Raw genomic sequence first — 20,777 nt, 5'->3', positions numbered from 1 at the left:
TGAGCGATGTTAACTGAAGTCTTGAGATAGTTTGTCCAAGGCTTTACGGAAGGTAGTGACAGCTTCTGCTCTGGATTTTAATTATTCAGATTCTAAAGCTTCCATTCTAAATAATGTACTATAATGCATGTAGAAATAATTAACTAAGAGGTGTACCACTTTTGTGAAATAGTAGATACCATAAAGATGAATAGCAATTTCTTCTCAGCAACAGGATGAATCTTGAATTCTGTCTTCAAAGCAAAGAAACTTTAGCCTGATACTTGAGAAATAGAACACAGCTTTTCTTAATCCTCCCATGTCCCTTCCATAATTATGAAATTACTAAAATCCAGGTAGAATGATAATTACGTTTATATGTTTGTCTTCATCCTAAAAATAAAAATAAATGCACGTTACAGCGAGTTTGGGCAACAGAAAAAAGTAAGAAAAAGTGATTACACCATCCACTATTTGTAAATACTGCTAACATAATCCTTCTAGGTATTTCCTTTCAGTTTAGTGGAATTAAATTACTCCACTGATAAAATCAGTGGAATTACATTTTCCTATAACTGTAGTTTTAATGCAGATACAATCTGCATTATTTAACAAGAAGCATTTTCCCATATGATTACATAGTTTTCGTAACCTTTAGAACGTCACGTGTTCCATGGAGTAGAAACACTTGTTCCGTGGTTAAGATCTTGGCCCTAGAATCAGATTGTCCTAGGTTTGATTTCAGCCCTGCTACCTATGACTTTGAATTACCCACCATCCATTAGCCTCACTTTCTTTGTAAGTCAGGATTTTATAATAATATCTACTTCAAAGGATGTTATAAGGACTAAATATAGACAGTTGTGTACAATGTACTCAACCCGGTTTGCCTACTAAGAAGCACTCTAAGTGGAAAGTTAACGATTGCTATTATGCTTTTGTTTTACACTTTTGCACTGTTACAAATAATAGGGATAGAAACATTTCATGTATCCTTTATGTATCTGAGATTATTTATTTTTAATTTTTTAAAATTTATTTATTCAAGAGAGACACACAGAGAGAGGCAGAGACATAGGCAGAGGGAAAAGCAGGTTCCTTGCAGAGGAGCATGATATGGGACTCGATCCTGGAACTCTGGGATCATGACCTGAACCAGAAGCAGACGCTCAACCGCTAAGCCACTCAGGCATCCCTGAGATAATTTCTTTAGAATAAAGTCCTAGGGATGAGATTTCTGACCCAAAGATATGAACAGTTTAATGGATTTTTAATACATAGTCCAAATGATCAGTTTATACTTCCATCTGCATTTATTAAAGTGTGAGTATTGAGTGTCACGATAAAATCGCAACTGTGCGGTGTGTGATACTGTGATTTATAATAGATACATACTGGTCTTTGTCCCCTTTCCCTGGCTCAGAGCTTCTAAACTTTTGAAATTTCTTTTGATGAGAACAATAAAGGTATCTTGTTATTCTGATGGTGTCTTTTCACAAGCTCCTAGTTCATCTAAGGATGGGAGCTGGTCATTAGAGGAATCAGTTGTGTGACTAGAGGCTTAGGACTTTGGGTCGCACCCCTGACCTCTGTGCAGGGGAAAGGTTCTGGAGGTTGAATGAATTTAATCAGTCATGCCTATGTAATGAGGCCTCCTTTGAAAACCCAAAAGGGTGGGGGTTCAGAGAGCTTTTGCGTAGATAAATAGGTAGAGATTTGGGGATAGTGTCATGCTTAGAGAGTGTGGAAGCTCCGTGAGCTTTCCCCATACCTTGCCCAATGCATCTCTTTCCTCTGGCTGGTCCTGAGTTATGTCCTTTTATAAGAAACCATTAATCAATTAAGTAAAATATTTCTCTGTGTTCTGTGAGCTGTTCTAGCAAATTAATCCCAAAGAACCGGTTGTAGGAACCTCTAAACCGTAGGCAGTCAGAAGCACAGGTGACAACCTGGACTTGTGATTGGCTACTGGGAGGTGGGCGCAGTCTTAATAACACCTGAGCCCTTCACCTGTGAGATCTGACACTCGCTCCAGATCCCACTGGTTGAGCTAGATTGTAGGGCACCCAGCTAGTGTTGTAGAATTGCTTGGTGGTGTGTTAAAAAATTGGAATTGGTATCAGTATTGTGTGTGTGTGTGTGTGTGTGTGTGTACGTACTCATGCTTCGGTATTTTATTATTTTATGCTGTTTTACTATGTATTTGTTTTCTTTCTTTTTAAAGGTTTTATTCATTTATTTGTGACAGAGTGAGGGAGAGAGAGAGAGAGAGTACGAGTGGGGTGAGGGGCAGAGGGAGAAGCAGACTCCCCTCTGAGCAGGGAGCTGGACACAGGGCTCCATCCCGGGACTCAAGGATCATGACCTGAGCGGAAGGCAAATGCGTAACCAACTGAGCCCCCAGGCACCCCGGTTTTATTTCTATTAAGGGATATTTACCAGATATTTGTTTGGCAGACTTTTAAAAAATATTTTATTTATTTATTTGAGAGAGCACGCATGAGGGAGCACGAGCAGGGGAGAGTACTCTCCATGGAGCAGGGAGCCCAAAGCAGGGAGCCTAAAGCAGGATCCCAGTGCCCCGAGATCGTGACCTGAGCCGAAGGCAGACACTTAACCGACTGAGTCACCCAGGCACCCCTTGTTAGCCAGATTTATTTTCTTTTGTGAATTGGATGTTCCTTGTCTTTGCATATTTAAAAAATTATATGCCTAGTAATTTTGTCCATCAGTATTAATCCTGCCTACCATTATTTAATGGCTTTCTGTTCCAGATGTGTGGTAGACATCAGTCTATAATCCTCACAGTAAGTAACCTTGTGACCTAGAGAGTATTATGCTCATTTATAGATGAGAAAATTGAAGCTCAGCGATATCCAAGTCTGAGAAGTAGCAGGGCCAATATGTGAGCCCAGATATGTCTACCTGAAAAGCCTCTCACACTACTTTTGTGCTAATATTTTGTATATTAAAAATATTAATGAAGATGGCAGCTCTTTGTCTTTCATGTATGCTACAAATAGTTTTATTTTTAACATTTTGGTTATTATTAGTATTATTTTTTAAAAATTTTATTTATTTATTCATGGGAGACACAGAGAGACAGAGACATAGGCAGAGAGAGAAGCAGGCTCCATGCAGGGAGCCCAATGTGGGACTCCATCGTAGGACCCCAGGATCACACCCTGAGCTGAAGGCAGACACTCAACCACTGAGCCATCCACGTGTCCTGACATTTTGGTTATTTTGACCCATGAAAGAGACTGCTTAAATAGAGGGGTGGTTCAAGGTCGACTTTGAGGAGGTAATATTTAAGCTTCACTATGAAGAATGACAAAGGAATTATCTCCAAGGCAAAATAATGTTCTCCTAGAAGGAAAAAGGGCAAGCAGTGGTGAGATCTCTGAGGTGAGGTAAGCCTGTTCTGTGGTGCATGGGAAAGCAAAGCCATGGAAGTTGCCTACGTAGAGGGAGGCAGGCAGCTCTCAGAAACCAAGGGTAGACTGAAGAGTCCTCTTTTTGTGAGGATGAAGGTCTTCCAGCATTAGAATTTGTAGAGAAGGAAACAGCATGAGTAAAGACATGCTAGAAAGCATAGGCTCTTATGAGGAATGAGAAGTAGGTTTGGAGGAAAAAGAGGAAGGATAGAAAATCGAAGTTTGGAAAGCCTGAAAAAAGGTTGGGGGGGTGGGGGAGAAAAGATTGAATATATCCAGTGTATCTTACACTGTGCTGCCTGCCTTACATTCAGGTTCAGGTTTTATTCTGTGGGCTGTGGAGGGCCATCGATGGTTTATAGGTAAGAGAGTGACTTGAGATGTGCTTGGGCAATGTTATTAGGAGAGTTATAGAATTGATATGGCAAGGTAAGGAGGCAGAGAGGTCAGTAGGGTATTGTACTGCCCAGGCAAGAAGGTATAACTCTTTATTTATTTATTATTTTTTAAAGATTTATTTATTCATTCAGAGAGAGAGAGAGAGAGAGAGGCAGAGACACAGGCAGAGGGAGAAGCGGGCTCCATGCAGGGAGCCCAACGTGGGACTCCATTCCGGGTCTCCAGGATCAGGCCCTGGGCTGTAGGCGGCGCTAAACCACTGCGCCACCGGGGCTGCCCAGGTATAACTCTTTAAAGCTTGGGGAGTGTCAGTGTGAATGATTGTGTGTTTTGAAGAAATTGACTAGATTTGGTGTTATTTTGCCTGTGGGGGCTAAAAGGGGAGGGGCAGAGATGACTTGACATTTAGCCTAGGAGGCAGAAAGGGTAGAGTGGTGGTATCACTGATACAAATGAGGGATGCTGGAAGAGAGAAACACATTTTTGGGGAGAGGACGACTTAGGTTTGGATGCATTGATTGGATGTCTTAGTACTTTTGGGCTGCTGTAAGAAAAATACCACAGACTCGTGGCTTATAAACAACAGTAATTTATTTCTCACAGTTCTAGAGGCTGGGAAGTCCAAGGTCAAGGAATTGACAGATTCGGTGTCTGGTGAGGCCCTGCTTCCTGGTTCTTAGCCAGCTGTGTTCTCCCTGTGACCACACTTAGTGGAGGAAGTGAGGGTGTCCTGTGGGGTCTCTTTCTGTGAGGGCATGAATCCCATTCAGGAGGGCTCCACTTTTATGACCTATTCATGTTCGAAAGCCCCACCTCCAAGTACCATCATATTGGGGATGAGGTTTCAACATATGAATTTTGGGGGACACACATTTATTCTATAGTATTGGAAGTGTTGGCAGAACATAGCATTATGAGGTAGGCTAGTCTGAGTGCTAGTCTGACACCAACACAACCATGTCAAAAGTTGGGAACCTTTGAGACTAGATAATTCTCTCCATGTCTCTTTTCCCTGTCTTATGCAGAATTGCTCCAGTTCGTGGCCTTCCTGTTTTCTCTTCCTACTCTGTGTTTCCTTGTTCTTACTTTATCATTGCTTGTCCAGACCTTTCCTTGGTACCCCACAGAAAGATAATCGTGATGACCGCAGACACTTTTATCAGAGCTTACCAGGTACCAAACACTGTTCTGAGTGCCTTACATGTAGCAATTTTTAATCCTCATATAACAGTGCAATGATAGGGATCCTATTATCATCCACATTTTATGGTAAAGAAACTTAGCTGCAAAGAGGTTAAATTTCAATTTTTTTATTTTATTTTTTTAAGATTTTATTTAGTCGGGCAGCCTGGGTGGCTCAGTGGTTTAGCGCCACCTTCAGCCCATGGCCTGATCCTGGAGACCTGGAATCGAGCCCCACGTTGGGCTCCCTCCATGGAGACTGCTTCTCCCTCTGCCTGTGTCTGTGCCTCTCTCTCTCTCTCTCTCTCTCTGTCTCTCATGAATAAATAAATAGAATCTTAAATTTTTTTTTATTCATTTGAGAGACAGAGAGTGAACGATGGGGGTGGGGAGGCGAGGAGTGAGGAGCAGAGGAAAATGGACAAGCCGACTGCATGCTGATCACACATGTGGGGCTCTATCTCAGGACCCTGAGCCAAAATCAAGAGTTCTTGCTTAACTGTCTTAACCTAGGAGCCCCTGTACTTTTTGTCATTTAAATTTCCCCAAGTCACCCTATCTGTATGAGGTGAAGCCAGGCTTCATTTTTAGGTAGTCTGACTTGGTCTGCTCCGAGAGCAGAGGCTGGGCCCCTGTGCACACCACCACACACTGTTTTGCATTATTCATACATGCTTCAGTTTATTCACACAACATTTTGCCCCCTCTTAACTCCACCTCAAACCCGGCTTTCCCCAAATTTGCTGCTTTTTTTTTTTTTTTAAAGATTTTATTTATTTATTCATGAAAGACAGAGAGAGAGAGAGAGAGAGAGAGAGGCAGAAACACAGGCAGAGGGAGAAGCAGGCTCCATGTGGGGAGCCCGACATGGGACTTGGTCCCGGGTCTCCAGGATCAGGCTCTGAGCTAAAGGAGGTGCTAAACCGCTGAGCCACCCGGGCTGCCCAAATTTGCTGCATCTTTTGCATCTCATCTGAGCAGACTCCTAGCCTCCTTTTTTGTTATAATTTACCCACCTTCAAGTTTATTTACTTATTGCCCAGGAATTTGATTCCTGGTTTTCTCATCTCATCCCCTCCCCTTGTTTTGCCTTCCAGTGTATAATATATTGATTCAGTAATTCTGTATACTACTCAGTCTTCACCCAGATAAGTAGGCTCACGTTCTGTCATCATACAAGGTTATGACAATGATTGCCCATATTCATTCGCTCTGCTGTATTTTTCATCTCATCCCATTTTCACCATCATTATGGGAGATGACAACATTGCAGAAACCATGTGACAAAGAAGCTGAGAGATGTGGTTCTTGAGGCAGAAGTGCTTGAATTTGAGGCCCCCTTTGCACTTAGCACTGTGAGATTGGCCAGGCTTATTTGTGTCCGTGGCTGGGGGAACTTAGTGAGATAAGCCATGTAATTATGGTGCCCCGTACCAGTTGCACTAAGATTGGTGTCCCTAATTAGGGGAAACCATAGGTGACCAGCACAGAGTAGATGCTCGTACATATTGGATATTTGATGGTAATTATCTCACTGAAACCTCATGCTGGCCTTATACATTAGGTCTTATCCCTGTTTTATAGAAGAGGAAGTGGAATGTCAGTGGTGAAGTAACTTTCCCAAAGTCACACCTGGAATAAAGGACCCACCGGATGCCAGGCCAGGTTTGCATAATTATGTCAGTGTGTGTGCCGCCTTCGCTGCCCTGTATTGCTCCCCAAGAACACATCTGGGCCTCTCCCTGCCCCTGATTTTCAGCATTGTGTGTAGGTGTGGGTTTCTTTATTAATTCTATTAATCCTATTAATCCTATTTTAATTTTCTCCTGGATGCCAAACTTTGTGCTAGGTGCTTAGCACAAAACACAAATGTGGATGTGGACCCGTCTTCATGGAATTTGAAGTCTAGTTGGGAAGAGGGACAGAAAATAGCTAGCGGGGATGCCTAGGTGGCACAGCAGTTGAGCATCTGCCTTCATGCCCAGAGTGTGATACTGGAGTCCTAGGATCTGGCTCCCTGCATGAAGAGTGCTTCTCTCTCTGCCTCTCTCTCTCTCTCTCTCTCTCTCTCTCTCTTTCTGTGTGTCTCTCATGAATGAATAAATAAATCTTAAAAAAAGGGCAGCCCTGCTGGCGCAGCGGTTTGGCGCTGCCTGCAGCCTGGGGTGTGATCCTGGAGACCTGGGATCGAGTCCCACGTCAGGTTCCCTGCATGGAGCCTGCTTCTCCCTCTGCCTGTGTCTCTGCCTCTCTCTCTCTCTGTCTCTCATGAATAAATAAATAAAATCTTAAAAAAAAAGTTAAAAAAATAGCAAGCAAATGTGTACTGAAATCAGCCCCAATGGCAATAAATGACCTGTAGGACATGCTCAGGTGCTGGGAAAGAGAATAGAGACCTAGCAAGGCTCTTAAGAGGCAGCATTTAACTAGGCTCTAAGGATCAGGAAGGGACATCTAAGAAGGTATGAAGGGGGTGCCAGGCAGAGGATCCAGCATGCATGAAGGTCCTGATATAGCAGGGATCTTGGTTTGGTGGAATTGAGAGAAGTCTCAGGTGCTGAGCCTTGGGGGGCAGTGGTACAAAATAGGACTTTAGATGTGGGCAGGGATGAGATCAAGCAGGGCTTTGTGGACATGGTGAGGAGTGGGGCTTTATTGCGGGTGCAGAGAACTTAGAAGGATTTTGAGCAGAGGAGTACCATGACATGCATTGCTCTTTAGGACTTATTGTAGTAGTGCTTTGATGAATGAGAAGTGAAGGAGTAGAAGAGAGGAGGTGGTACTATGGACTGGATGTATGTGTCTCCCATGCCCCCCCCCCCCCCCAATTCATATGTTGAAGCCCTAATTCCCAGTATGGTTGTATTCAGAGATGGGGGTCACTGAGAGGTAATTAGGTCATGAGGGTGGAGCCTCGTGAATGGGATTAAAACCCTTTTAAGAGACATAAGAGAGTCTCTACCATGTGAGGATACAGCAAGAAGATGGCTTTCTGCAAAGTAGGAAGAGAGTCTTCATTAGGAACTCACCTTGGTCTTGGACTTCCTAACCTCCAGAAGAGTGAAAAATGTTTCTGTTGTTTAAGCCACTCAGTGTGTGATGTATATAGCAGCGAGAGCTAAGGTAGGACATTAGGAGGTAGTTTTCAGGAGCAGGAAAGAAACGGTGAGTTCTGGAATTGGGACATCGTAGTACTAGATTTTAAGCTATATTTTGGAAGTGGGATTGGATAGAAGAAATGAACAAAAGGAAGATACTCCAGGATGCTTCCTTGATTTCTGGTTTGGACACTTGAGTGGAGGATAGCGCTGTTTGCTGATGGAAAAGACTGGTTTTGGGAGCAGATGTCAAGAGTTCAGTTGTGTGCTTCCTGAGTTAGAAAAGCCTGACCCAAGTAGGGAACTGGTGACTGTTGGGTGTAAGCCTGGAGCTGAGAGGAGAGGTCTGGATTGGAGATTGGGAGTCACCAGCATTTGGAAGAATTTAAAAGGCACTTGAGACAGAGTAGAGAAGTAGCCAGCCAAAGGAAGGGAAACAGCTGTAGCTCGTCATACCATGACAAAAGACACAAGGTGCTCCTAGGGAGACCCAGGGCTCCTAGCCACAGTCTATTGAGCTTTAAGGCTTTCTTAGGTCCTCTCAATTTTGGCCTTAGGTGACAGTCTCCTTGCCAACACCCCCCCCCCCCCACACCCCCCACCAACCACCCCCCTCCTTTACTGGCACCCTGAAGAGGCATTTGTGTTTATATAAATTTTAATATAAAATGTTCTGTCCCTCCTATTTGAAATCTCTGTGAAACTTTATGGGGTAGAGGTTGGGAAACCCCAGAGTAGGGATTAAAATGGGACAGAGGTACATATCTGGCACATATAAAGGGATTCCTGGAGAATGGGACATCTGTAGGGGTGGAAGAGGTTTTGTTGGGAGAAAATAGGTAGTTTCTTAGGCATCTTTCCATCTCACAGTGTGGTTAGTGCCAGATTATGCCGCTAAAATCCTTCATTCATCATGTTTCAACAGGCATATACTGATTGTCCTGTTTCTGTTAGGCACTAAATGCTGAACTTCCTCAGGAATATGACACAAAAATGCTATACTATACGAGTGTATTCCAAGCTCAAGAGGGCCACTGCTGGCTATGCTTGTAGAACCTTTGGTTTCTGAAAGCAGACCCTAACTTTCCATATCATAGCTGGGTTTTTTTTTATTTGTTCATGGTCTGACTACAAACACCCTGTCAACATGTCCTGCTGCTGACCTTATTTATTTCTAGACAACTGCTTCTGGGGCACCCATTTGCCCCTTTAGTCTCGAGACTCTAGTTGTGCAAGGCGTCTCCCTTCAATGCTTCTGCACACTAATAGTTACTCAGAGTAACTCAATAACACTTCTACTTCATTCCCCTTCCCTGCAGAGTGACTCTGAGTTGTCACAGTGGTAGATATTTTTTCCTACTGTATTTCTTTCTCCTTTAGTGGTTGGTTAACACCGTGCTTTGTGTATTTTATCTTTATTGAATCAACCTAATATATTTCTTTGTTCTGTCATTCATTCAACAAATATTTATCAAGCACTTACTACATGGAAGACATTGTTATAAGCGCTAAGCATATACTTCTGATCAAAAGCCCTCTCAGGGCTTCTGATCTATTGTGTTCCGTATATTCTGCAGACGCTCCATTATATGCCAGTTTATCTTTGCAACAATGATAACAGCTTGGTTTTTCACAGTGCTCTACTTAGGACAAGTTCAAGTGAGCAGCTCGCTCCATCCATAAAGCTATGTTTTACCAATAGGTACCCATTAGCTTGTATCCCTGAAAGGGAAATTACACTGCTGTGTACATTTTTGTTTGTTATAACTTTTTTATCTTGGAAAGAAGAGTTGTTTGGTTTTGAAATTTAGCAGCCGTTTATTAATACTGGTGATTGAATGATTTGGCAGTTTGTTTTTTTTAAAAGATTTTATTTATTTATTTGACACAGAGCACAAGCAGGGGTAGAGAGAGGGGGAGAAGCAGGCTACCCACCGAAAAAGGAGCCTGATGTGGGGGCTCAATCCCAGGATCTCAGCCGAAAGTAGACGCTTAACCAACCAAGCTGCCCAGGCACCTCTGATAGCAATGTTTAATAATTTTTTAGTGTTCATAGTTAGATGTGCTATAGGTACATACTTTGTCATGAAGGAACATAGACATATCTTATCAATGGTCTTTAATAGAACCTGTAGGAGATAAGTAATTCTAAAGGAAATAAATATTTAAAATGATCTTACCTATGAATAATTTGTGATTTCTTCCTAACCCATTCACAGACTATCTTCCAACTTTAAAAATAATTGAAAGTAGATGTTCCTCTTGCTCTGTTAAAAAATTATTTGAATCTTTTAAAAGCATCTAGTAGAATAACAGTTAATCCAAACTCCTAAAAATTTCAATCTATTTGCAAAAGAGTATTCAGAAGTAGAAGTTTTTGTGCTTACATGGAAATAAAACCCTTATATAATCTTACGTATAAATTATTTTCATATAAGAGAGTATATTCTTTGTAGGAAATTAAGCAGTACTTTCCAGATTTACTTGGTATGATTTTTTTTTTTTTTTAAGATTTTATTTATTCATGAGAGACAGAGAGAGGCAGAGACATTGGCAGAGGGAGAAGCAGGCTTACTGTGGGGAGCCCGATGTGGGACTCAATCCTGGGACCCTGGATTCACGCCTTGAGCCAAAGGCAGACGCTCAACTGCTGAGCCATGCAGGCGTCCTTTCAGGCCTTTATTTTTGGCGTTAAGGGCAGCAGGGCAGATCTGAATGGATATTGCCAAGCCCCGAATCCCGTACATTCAGCAGTGTGGAAGGGGTCAGAGCAGGTGGAGTCAGAAGGTCGAGTGTCAGTGGATAATGGAAGATGAGAGATGTCATAAATCAGAGCCTACCGTGAATCCAGGCTGAGCTTGGGACAAAGATAGGTCTCCAGGAAAAGGGCGAGTGACCAGTGGGTGTCACAGCCAGAGGTTCGATGGCAGCAATGACTGTTGTGAATCACACTGTGAGTTAGACCTTGGCTTTTTGGGACACCCCAGGCTACTGAGGACCGACCACAGAAGTTAACTGGGACAGAAGTCAGGATAATTAGCAGGTGTTCAAGGGATTTGCTACCAGCATGGCTGTGGGTTAAAGTGAACCCTAGTGCACAGATCAGGCAATAAAGTGAAGAAGGCATGTGGATCAGAGAAGATTCAGGCAAAACCCTTTCTCTGCCCCGAAGAGTGTGTTTGGAATGTGACCTCCAGTTCTGGGATATCTGTGGGCTCTGGGCAGCACCAAGACTTAAAGCTCAGAGTAATGATGTTCTGAATTCTAACATTTGGCACTTTATTAAATAAAAATTTCTACCATTCCTAATACCAAGGTCAAGATGAAGGACATGGGCAAAGTCCAGATTCTAATAATAAATAGCTTATATTTATTCAGCATTCACTGTGTCAGGTACTTTTCTAAGTACTTTACATGCATTGTTCCATTTAGCCTTCCTATCGACCTACTTAGGGAGCCAGAGGTTGGCTTGCCGAGATCTAACTTGAGCAGTAATAAGATATGAGGAAGGACCAAGTCTGATGTGTCAAGGCATGGGATTATAGTACTCTCCAAACACCAGCAAGTTCTGAGTGCTAAAGTTTATCATTAGCCTTCCTCCCTCATTGTTTTATGACCCACCACCATTTGCTGTTACTGGCATATTACATGTGCCTCGGGCCAGGTGTACTTGTTATGGCATATATCCTTAGCCCCTGGCCAGAATGTCTTTCCAGACTACTTCCACTCTGCTGGTCCCCTTCCTGACTTCCCATCACTTTTTTCTATGCACATTGACTTGCTTCTATTCCTTTTTCCTTTTGTGTACTTGTTTTTTAATCTAATATGTGTAAATTTTGCTTTATCATCAAGTACAAAAGTCTGTATGGCTTCTGTATTTCCCCCAGAACCAGCATCCAATAAATTCACACACTATATTCTATATCTTCCTTTCTACTTTGATTTTAATCATGTTGTAATCAACTGTTAAGAAACTGTTTTTTTTATATATATCTTACAATATAGGAAAAGTTAATTAAAAAAGTTTTTTTTTTTTTTTTCTTTTTAATTTTCACAGGGCAAACTCAGAAAATGAATCTTTTCCAGGCGATAACAAGTGCCTTGGATAACTCATTGGCTAAAGATCCTACTGCAGGTAAACTTCCTTTGTGCTTGACTGTGGTAGCATGTTAATTCAGAATTGCAATTTTCTGGAAATATTGAGTCTGAAGTTTAATGGTTAACAGTACATATATCTGAAATTTTTTAAAAGGTCTGATATCACAAAAATATGGTATTAACACATTTCTAAAATCAATTCATTATGAATCAATTCTCATGTATATCTCACATCATCAAGTCAGCTTTCTTCCATAGTATGTGTGATCCTGGTATTATCTTAATACTTTTTGGATTAATGCCTACTAAGGACTTCTGTTCCTTCAGCATATAGAAAAAAAGTAGGAAGTACTGCTTCATTCAGATTTATAAATCTGTTTATGAAATGAAGATTTGATTCCATGCTTTCCTTTGAGATACATTGTCATTCCACCTACAAGATTTTTGGGAAATAACTTTAATGATCAAACTTGGTAAGATAAAGTTATTTATTATTGGTATAAAAACAATTGTTCTGCTGTATGTTTTACTTCATATATATATATATGTATTGATATATATATATATATATTTAGTATACCTGGGACTTCCACTTGAGAATCCTAGTTTTAAATCAAGTGAAGAATGGGTTGTGAGGAGGAACTGAAAGCTACACTTGTGGATGATGAGATCTTGCTTTGTTTGAATGCCATCTGAGAATAATTGATGTTGACGAGTAATTTAGGGTGAATTGTTTTTCTAAGGTCCATAAATCTGGTTAGGTGCATTAAGAGGACTAGAATTCAACTCTGAACACCCATTTTTATTGTCCTTGCTTCACTATATCCTGCCATACTTGCCTCCTTTCACGGAATTTAAGTCCTTTTCCTACTTCTAACTGTTCTCTCACCTTGGAATGCTTTTCCTTCAACCTTTCAGATTGTTGACTTTCAGTGTATACCATGTAAAAAAGACCTGAGCCTGGAGTGTGAGGCATAGTTCTGCCTCTTACTTTCTAACTTGTCAAGTTACTTTATTACTTCTCTGGCCTCATTTTCTTCATGGGTAAAACAAGAGGACCTTCTAGATTAGTGGCTTTTCATCAATCGGGGTGATTTTAATCCTCCTTCTTCCTCTTACATTTAACAATGTCTGGAGACACTTTTGGCTGTCACAATTGTGTGTGTGTTGGGGAGGGGCAACTGTCAGCCACTGAGAGGAGACCAGGGATGCTGCCCTATGTCTACAGTGCACAGAATAGGCTGCTACTACAAAAGAATTATCTAGTCCAAAATGTCAGTAATGTTGAAGTTTAGAAACCTTGGTTTAACCTTTGATCCATTTCTGTTTTCTGATTTAAAATGTAAACATTGAAATTAATTTTCATTGTCAGTATCACTTAGGGATTATTAAATAAAATCTGTTCTTTAAACATTGTTTTTCAGTAATATTTGGTGAAGATGTCGCCTTTGGCGGAGTCTTTAGATGTACTGTTGGCTTGCGAGACAAATATGGTAAGTTAACATAAAGATGTTAACTTTATATGAAGAGCATTTCTGTATAATTTTTCTTTAAATGTCCTGAAGATAAAAATATGCCTGTTATGTTATCTGCCATTTTCTTATTGTATAGATAGTTGTTGGTTTCTCATTTTGGTTTTGTTTTCCGTATCCATAGCCATCCACAGAATCCTTTGGCCTACATTTCTCCAGATGTATTCTTTTTGCAGCATCCCTCTGATCTGGTTCAGATCACACATATTTTAGATGCCAAAATAATCTTCATCAAATGTATGGTTTTTCATGTCATTCAAATCCAGGAAGCTTTGATCTCTTAGTACTGCCTACCTTAGCCAATTTTGATTCCAGTGCCTCTAGTTCAAGATTCTACCCTATTGCTTTCTGTTAAGGGATTTCATCTTTTATTACCTGGGTTAGTTGGGGTTCTCCAGAGAATTAGAAGCGTTAGGAAATACATACCTGTATCTATGTATGTGTGTGCATATGTATATGTGTTATATATGCATCTATATCTATTTGTAGTTATATGTATTTCTCTATATATGTGTGTGTGTCTATACCTATATCTATATTGAGAAAGAAAGATTTATTTTTTAAGGCATTGGCTCACACAATGAGGGGGCTGACAAGTCTGAAATCCATAGGGCAAGCCAGTAAGCTGGAAACTCAGGCAGGATTTCTGTGTTGCAGTCTTCAGGCTGAATTTCTTGTTTGGGAACCTGTCTTTTTTCCTAAGGCCTTCAAATGATTGGGTGAAGGCCCTCCATATTATGAAGGGTCATCTGCTTTACTGAAAGTCTACTGACTTAAATGTTAATCACATCTAAAGAATACTTTCAGAGCAACATCTATACTGGTATTTGATCAAACAACTGGGTGCTATCACCTAGCCGAGTGGACACACAAAATCTACCATCCCCCCCCAAAAAAGAAAAAATTACCATCCCATTATTTACATGTTTTACGTCCTCTGATGTCTGTCTTCTGCTTGGCATGTGATTGATTTTTGCCTGTTGCTCTTACTTCATGTGACTCAGACTCCAGAGTGCATGCTGGCCCATCCTGACATCCTCCTTCAACTATATTTCAACTCCTTACTGTGAGGGGTGACTTTGAGATGATTGACTTTTCGTTTCATCTCTCAGTCTTAACTAAACTGTAAGTCAGCAAAGCACTTAAGTTTAGGGGAGGAGCTGACATCTGCCTTTCTGTTTACCTTTGCCACTGCTCTCTAAAGCACATGGGTGCACTCAAGTGGGGGATCTTTCCGATTTTTTTTTTCTCTTCTAATTGTTCCTTGTCCCACTCTTCTCTGAGATTATCTCATATTTGAATCCGAGACCCCCTGGCATGTTCCATCTCGCTTACCAGGAAGTTCTCTTCTCTCTATAGCAGGTTCATTTTCCGAGTCCTGTCCCTCTGCTTTCTCCTGTTGATTTCTAACAGCTGTTTAGAGTTTGAGATAGTTGGGGCAATCTCAACTAGCTCACACTAGCTCAGTTAGTTCCAATCCAGCTAATTCAGATGCCTACAAACTTTAGCTCTTTAAAAGAAATTTCAAAGTCTTTATGCATTTGATTTCAAAAGCAATGCATATGCATTGAAGAAAATTTAGAAAATATAGAAAAACATAAAGGAGAAATATAAAATTGTCCATACTTCCAGAGATAATCTAGAGAAAACCATGGTACCCCTCTTGGTATACACACTTCTAGGCCATATTTGAATATCTCGAGTATATTTGCAATAGTAACTGATGTTAAACACAGAATCATACTTTTGTTTTTTTCTTAGGATTTTCAGCTCTGCTCACCTTGCCCACCCGTTCTTGCATATTGTCTACTCTATCCTTTGAAGCCCTTAGCATATATTTGTCAGAGTTGTTTTAAATCCCTGGCCTGGATAATTCTAGTCCCTGCCCTGTCTGGTTCTAATTGTTCTGTCTCTTCAAATTGTGATTTTGCCTTTTGGTATGCCTTGTAATTTTTTTCTTGCTAGCTGGACATGATACACTGGGTAAAAGGAACTGCTGTGAATAGGCCTTTAGGAATGTGTTGGCGAAGTGTGTGGGGAAGGGAAGCATTCTGTAGTCTTGTGATTAGGTCTCAGTCCTTTATTGAGCCGATGCCTCTGGACTGTGAACTACCCAGGTGTTTTTACTTCTCTCTCAAGTGGGACAGGATGGCTGGAGCTGCCTGGAGTTGGGCATCCTCCTTCCCCCAGGCCAATTACACTTGGACAATAAGTACCCAGCAGATGAGGCTCTGGTTAACTAGTTTCACCTGACATTAGGCTTTTTAAAGAAGGGCATGCTCTGGCGTATTTCAAAGTGGTTCCTTGTCGGCTTCTCCAGCTGGAAGCAAGAGGAGATTTTTCTTCCTTGTTTATCATAGGAACCTGGTCGACCTGGAGGTAAGCCTCACAGAACTGGGGAGGCCTTCTTATGACTCATTTCCCTGGCGTTTGTAACTCAGACTTATCCACATGGAGCCTCCAGCAATTTCTCAATCACAGTTCAAGTTCTCCTAGCCTGGTACCGGCGCTGACAATGGCTTTTTACTCTCCAGTCTCTGCTCTGATAAAGTCAAGATTCCCTGTATTCCTGTCTGTCTCTTCAGTCTCAAGGACAGCAGTTTGCTCTGTGTCCTCTCCTCTCGTATGGGTCCAAGAAGAGTTGTTGATTTTTCAGTCTGTTCAGCTTTTACTTGCTATTAGGACAGCGTGGAACTGGAAACCAGAGGTTTCAGCTCCTCACATGTGGAACTGGAAACCAGAGGTCAAGTGGGGCTCACGTTACTTAGCTTCATCCACATGTGGCGTGGCCGTGCTGCCGAGCAGCGCACTGCCCTGGCTCTCCTGTCTCGCCTGTACCAGGGTGGTAGCATGCCCACTGCTTGTTTAAGCTGGCGAGTCTCCTGTTGGCTGCCTGCCCGAGTTCTCATCCGTGGGCTCTTCAGCCTGTGCCCATTCTGTTGGGGACATTCCATCCCTGTCCTCTGCTGCTCGCACTGGAGGGACTTCTGAATTTCTAGATCCAGTTTAGACCTCTGACTTGAGCTTCTATCACAGCACATCTTCATCTCCATGCTCCAGTCACTTCACACTCAGCATTTACAAACTCAGCTGAGTGCATTCTCTCCACCCAGCACATCCACAGCTCCCACCGCATTTTCTATCTCCGTGAATAGGCCACTATCCATCTGGTTACCTGAGCCAGAAACTAGGGCTCCTTTCTCATGCTTCACCAGCACCATCCCAGCACGTTCATTTTTACAGTTTGTCTCTAAAATGGCCTCTCCTTTCCATTCCCACTTCCCCGGTGTGCATTCAGATCCATAATCACCTTTGCTTGGACAGTTTCACCACTGTTCTTAGTAATCACCTTACCTCCACTGCCTACCTGGCTGCCAGTGTGATCGTTCTAAAAGTCACCCTTGATGGGATACACAAGGGACTCTGAGATCTGCCCTCTGCCTACCTACCTGACCTCATTCACTTTATTCTTTACTAATATTGAATTGCTAGATGTTTTCCCTAAGCCTCTGCTTTTTCCTCTCCCCCCCTTCCTTTACACACACCATATGGATCTTTCTCATCTGATTCCTTGGTAAGCTCCACTTTACCTTCAGAAGGTTCCTCTGTAAAGCTCTTCCTGACCTTTCAAGCAGACCCAGGCACTAGTTTTCACTGTTCAGATTTTACGTTTTTTACATATGGCAGGTTGCATTGTGATTGTCTGATCTCTGTACCAGACAACTTCTGCAAGGCAATAGATATTTAAGTACTCTGTGCATCCCGAGCTCCTAATACAGTATCTGGCAGTACTTACTAAGTGGATGTTGTTGAGTGAACTTACCCTTCACCCTCTCACCAAGAAAGTGGCTTCCTGCGTCAGAAAGGGGATTTCCGTATTGTCCTTTAATTGATGTTTGGTTGGTCTGATTTTTTTCTTAAAGGTTAAAACAGGGAGACACTCTCGCTTGAAAAAGTCCTCCACTCATTGAGGCACTTGCAGATTAGGTCTCTAGACAGGGGGCTGAGCTAATGAACCACTAGTTTTTAGTTTTATTGTCAGCTGCTGTGAATTTTTGTTTTTACAAGTGCTTTAGGACTATGGATTGAAGTTTTGAATAATTCCAGATTGGTCAGTATGAACATTAAATCAACTTTCTCTAGTGAGAAGGAGTGAGGTTCAGTCTTCAAGAGCATAGAATAAAGGAAATGGTGAAGAGAAATATTAAAACTTTTTCCATATTTAAAAACGTAGCATGTATCTTTTAAAAATAATTCTCTGCCTTTTTGAATGCAGGCCAGAGATGTTTAGCTGTACAGAAACATGCCCACTTAGTATTTTTTTGAAGTTAAAAGCACTTGTATTTTAAAAGATAATATCGATATCATTGAATACATGGCATTAAATGACCTAGTAAAGAGCATCTTGCAAGGAATGGATTAGCCTTCTGGGGAGGAGCGGAGTGTTGAGAGATAACGGATCACAGTCAGTAGGTGGCAGCCTACACTTCGAAATGAGACTGTCCTATCTTCGCCGGCTTGGTACCAATACTCCGCAACTGTGGGAAGCATTTTAAATCCCACCAGAAGGGAGAATTTGAAGAATTGCTGGTCACTGACCTAATATCGTGATGCTGAGTACTACTTAATATTAAAAAGAAGCAACTGTATAATTAGGGACTGTGCTGTTAAAAAAAAAAAAAAAAAAAAAAAAGAGAATGAGCTCTTTTGTACTCCAGATAATCCAGATGAGTGAGTGTAGCATCCCTAAAGCACTGTTCTCCTTCCTTGTCCTTTGATGGAACAAAATAATAAGGATGGTTTGAAAACTGAAAGTAGTCTAACCTTATTGACACATTGCACACCAAATATCAGCTTTAGCCTTTTTAAGCAAGGGATTCCTTGCTCCGGAGCAACAGTTGAAACTAGGTATATCCTCGGGAAGCCCTGGGTAGGAGAGGGCAGTTCAAATGGTAATTGATTTTTATTTTTATTTTTATTTTTATTATTTTTATTTTTATTTTTATTTATTTTTATTTTTATTATTTTAGGAGACGTGTAATTTTATGTTGAATACCACCCAACTTTTCATTTATATAATGAGATGGATTCCACAGGTCCTACAAAACGTGTCGACATTGTTGTCTTCTTTATATTGTCTGTGTGTTAGTCACATAAGGCTTCGATATGTCAGGGTTAGTATATGTTTTGTTTTTTTGTTTATAAGATTTATTCATTCATTAGAGAAAGAGTGCGAGGAGGGGCAGAGGGAGAGAGAAACCCCAGCAGACTCCTTGTTGAGCATGTAGCCCGACCAGGGGCTCCAGCCCGTGACATGTTTTATTTTACACTCTTCTATACTGATGTGGATGTTGCTGGGCTGTGGTTCATAAGGCTGTATTTTGGTCCACTTATCTGAAGAAACTTAGGTGAGAAAATGAATAGCAGAGGACTTGCTGAATTAGTTTACGGGCCCAAACATCTGCCTTTTCATGGGATTTGATGTTTTTCCATTACTGTATTCATTCCTGTACACCACAACTGTGGCCTGTCTTAGCAGCTTGGGAAAACGAATATAACCGCCTGTTTGTTTTCTTATGTAAACATCATCGAAATTGTATAACCAGGCACTTCAGTACCCGGGATTCAGGAAGGGAAATAAGGGTGGGCGTGTGGAGAAGACACGTTCTCCTCTGTAATGTGCAGATATTTGGAGCTTGATTTTCATTCAGCCTCCATGGCCCCATCAGTCAAGGAAAGGACTAGATGTTCCTCACAGACACTTCCTTCTGTATTCTTTGTGTTTGTGTCTTTTTTTTTTTTTTAAGATTTTACTTATTCATGAGAAGCACAGAGAAAGAGAGGCAGAGACCTAGGCAGAGGGAGAAGCAAGCTCCTGTGGGGAGCCTGATGTGGGCCTTGATCCCAGAACCCCGAGATCACAACCTGAGCCAATGGCAGACACTCAACCACTGAGCCACCCAGGTGCCCCAGCTTGCGTCTCTTTTTTTGCTTGTCTCTTTTTAAAAAGAGGAGTGCATTGGCTTTACATTTCAATTTCCTTCATATTTAGAGGTTTTATGAATATAACAATTCTGTCATTTCAGAATTGTGGGCACTTGAGACCCTTAATTTTCTCTCAAGAAGTCCCTTTTCCAGTATAAATTTTAAATTTGGGGGATGAAGGCAAAATCTTTTGACAAGTCTGCTACATTTTTATGTGAATTATGAAATTAACCTCTTCAACAGAAAAAAAAAAAAAAACCTGCTGCAGAGAAGGGGCTTGTTGGGTAATCATTGTACTCCTGGATGTGTTGTCAGGAATGTCATTCAGTGAAAGGGGGCTTGGCTTCGAGGCAGTTGGAATCCATTTCAGTGAAAAGAAAAATCTTGGTAAAATAATGGCAATTCTTGGGGGAAATGAAATGCATGATTTTTTTTTCCCTTATGACGTATATACATTTATTACTTCACAGCAGATTGAATACCACATATAAGCTGTAAGGGTTTAACTCTTCTGTGAATTTGGAATAAAAACAGGTGTTAAGATGATGTAAACTTTTTTTTTCCCTAATGTGTTTATTAAAAAATATTTTAAAAGGATTGTTAGTAGCTTTGTCTTTCTTCCTAAAAGTCAGGTGTTTTCAGTTGCTCCTCGTATTATAAGGCCCTTTGTTTTCTAAGAGTACACATGTGATAGAACTAGATGAAGAACATATTTAATGTACCCTTCTTGTTATCTCTTTTACCTTGGTGAAGTTCCTCGAAAATGGGATGAAAATATTATTGATATATACTTCATTTACATTCATTTCCCCTGTATAATGCTTTGATGTTCTTTTGCAAATTTTTGTTCTTAAAAGATTTTGGAATCTACTAAAATTAGAATTGGTATAGATGTCACTGTATTTTAATTTCTCTAAAATCAAAGTGTGTATCCTTACAGTTGGCATGTTGATCAGTGTCTCAATAACATTTAAGAAAATGAGATATAATGTCTTTTGTGGGATATGAGAGAGAGAAATTGAGGATCTATCTGGGCTAGATAGATCCTCAATTGGGGGTGATTTTTT

The 20,777-nt window shown here is 41.1% G+C and overlaps 1 protein-coding gene across 5 annotated transcripts in view; it reads left to right on the top strand.

Moving 5' to 3' along the window:
• Positions 1-20,777, top strand: part of BCKDHB (branched chain keto acid dehydrogenase E1 subunit beta) — a 214,994-nt gene that overhangs the window by 1,322 nt on the left and 192,895 nt on the right. For all 5 annotated transcript variants that reach the window (XR_012033926.1, XR_012033925.1, XM_072832252.1 and 2 more), the window contains exons 2-3: positions 12,153-12,230; positions 13,618-13,686. Coding sequence is in view for 3 of the 5 variants with exons in the window: in XM_072832252.1 (XP_072688353.1) it covers positions 12,153-12,230; positions 13,618-13,686 (147 nt within the window). In the remaining 2 variants the exon portion in view is untranslated. The remainder of the gene's footprint in view (positions 1-12,152; positions 12,231-13,617; positions 13,687-20,777) is intronic.

Source organism: Canis lupus, chromosome 7 (genome assembly GCF_048164855.1).
Source record: "Canis lupus baileyi chromosome 7, mCanLup2.hap1, whole genome shotgun sequence".
Taxonomy (NCBI): domain Eukaryota; kingdom Metazoa; phylum Chordata; class Mammalia; order Carnivora; family Canidae; genus Canis; species Canis lupus.
Note: the sequence above shows the minus strand (reverse complement) of the source record. Positions and strands in the feature narration are given on the sequence as shown.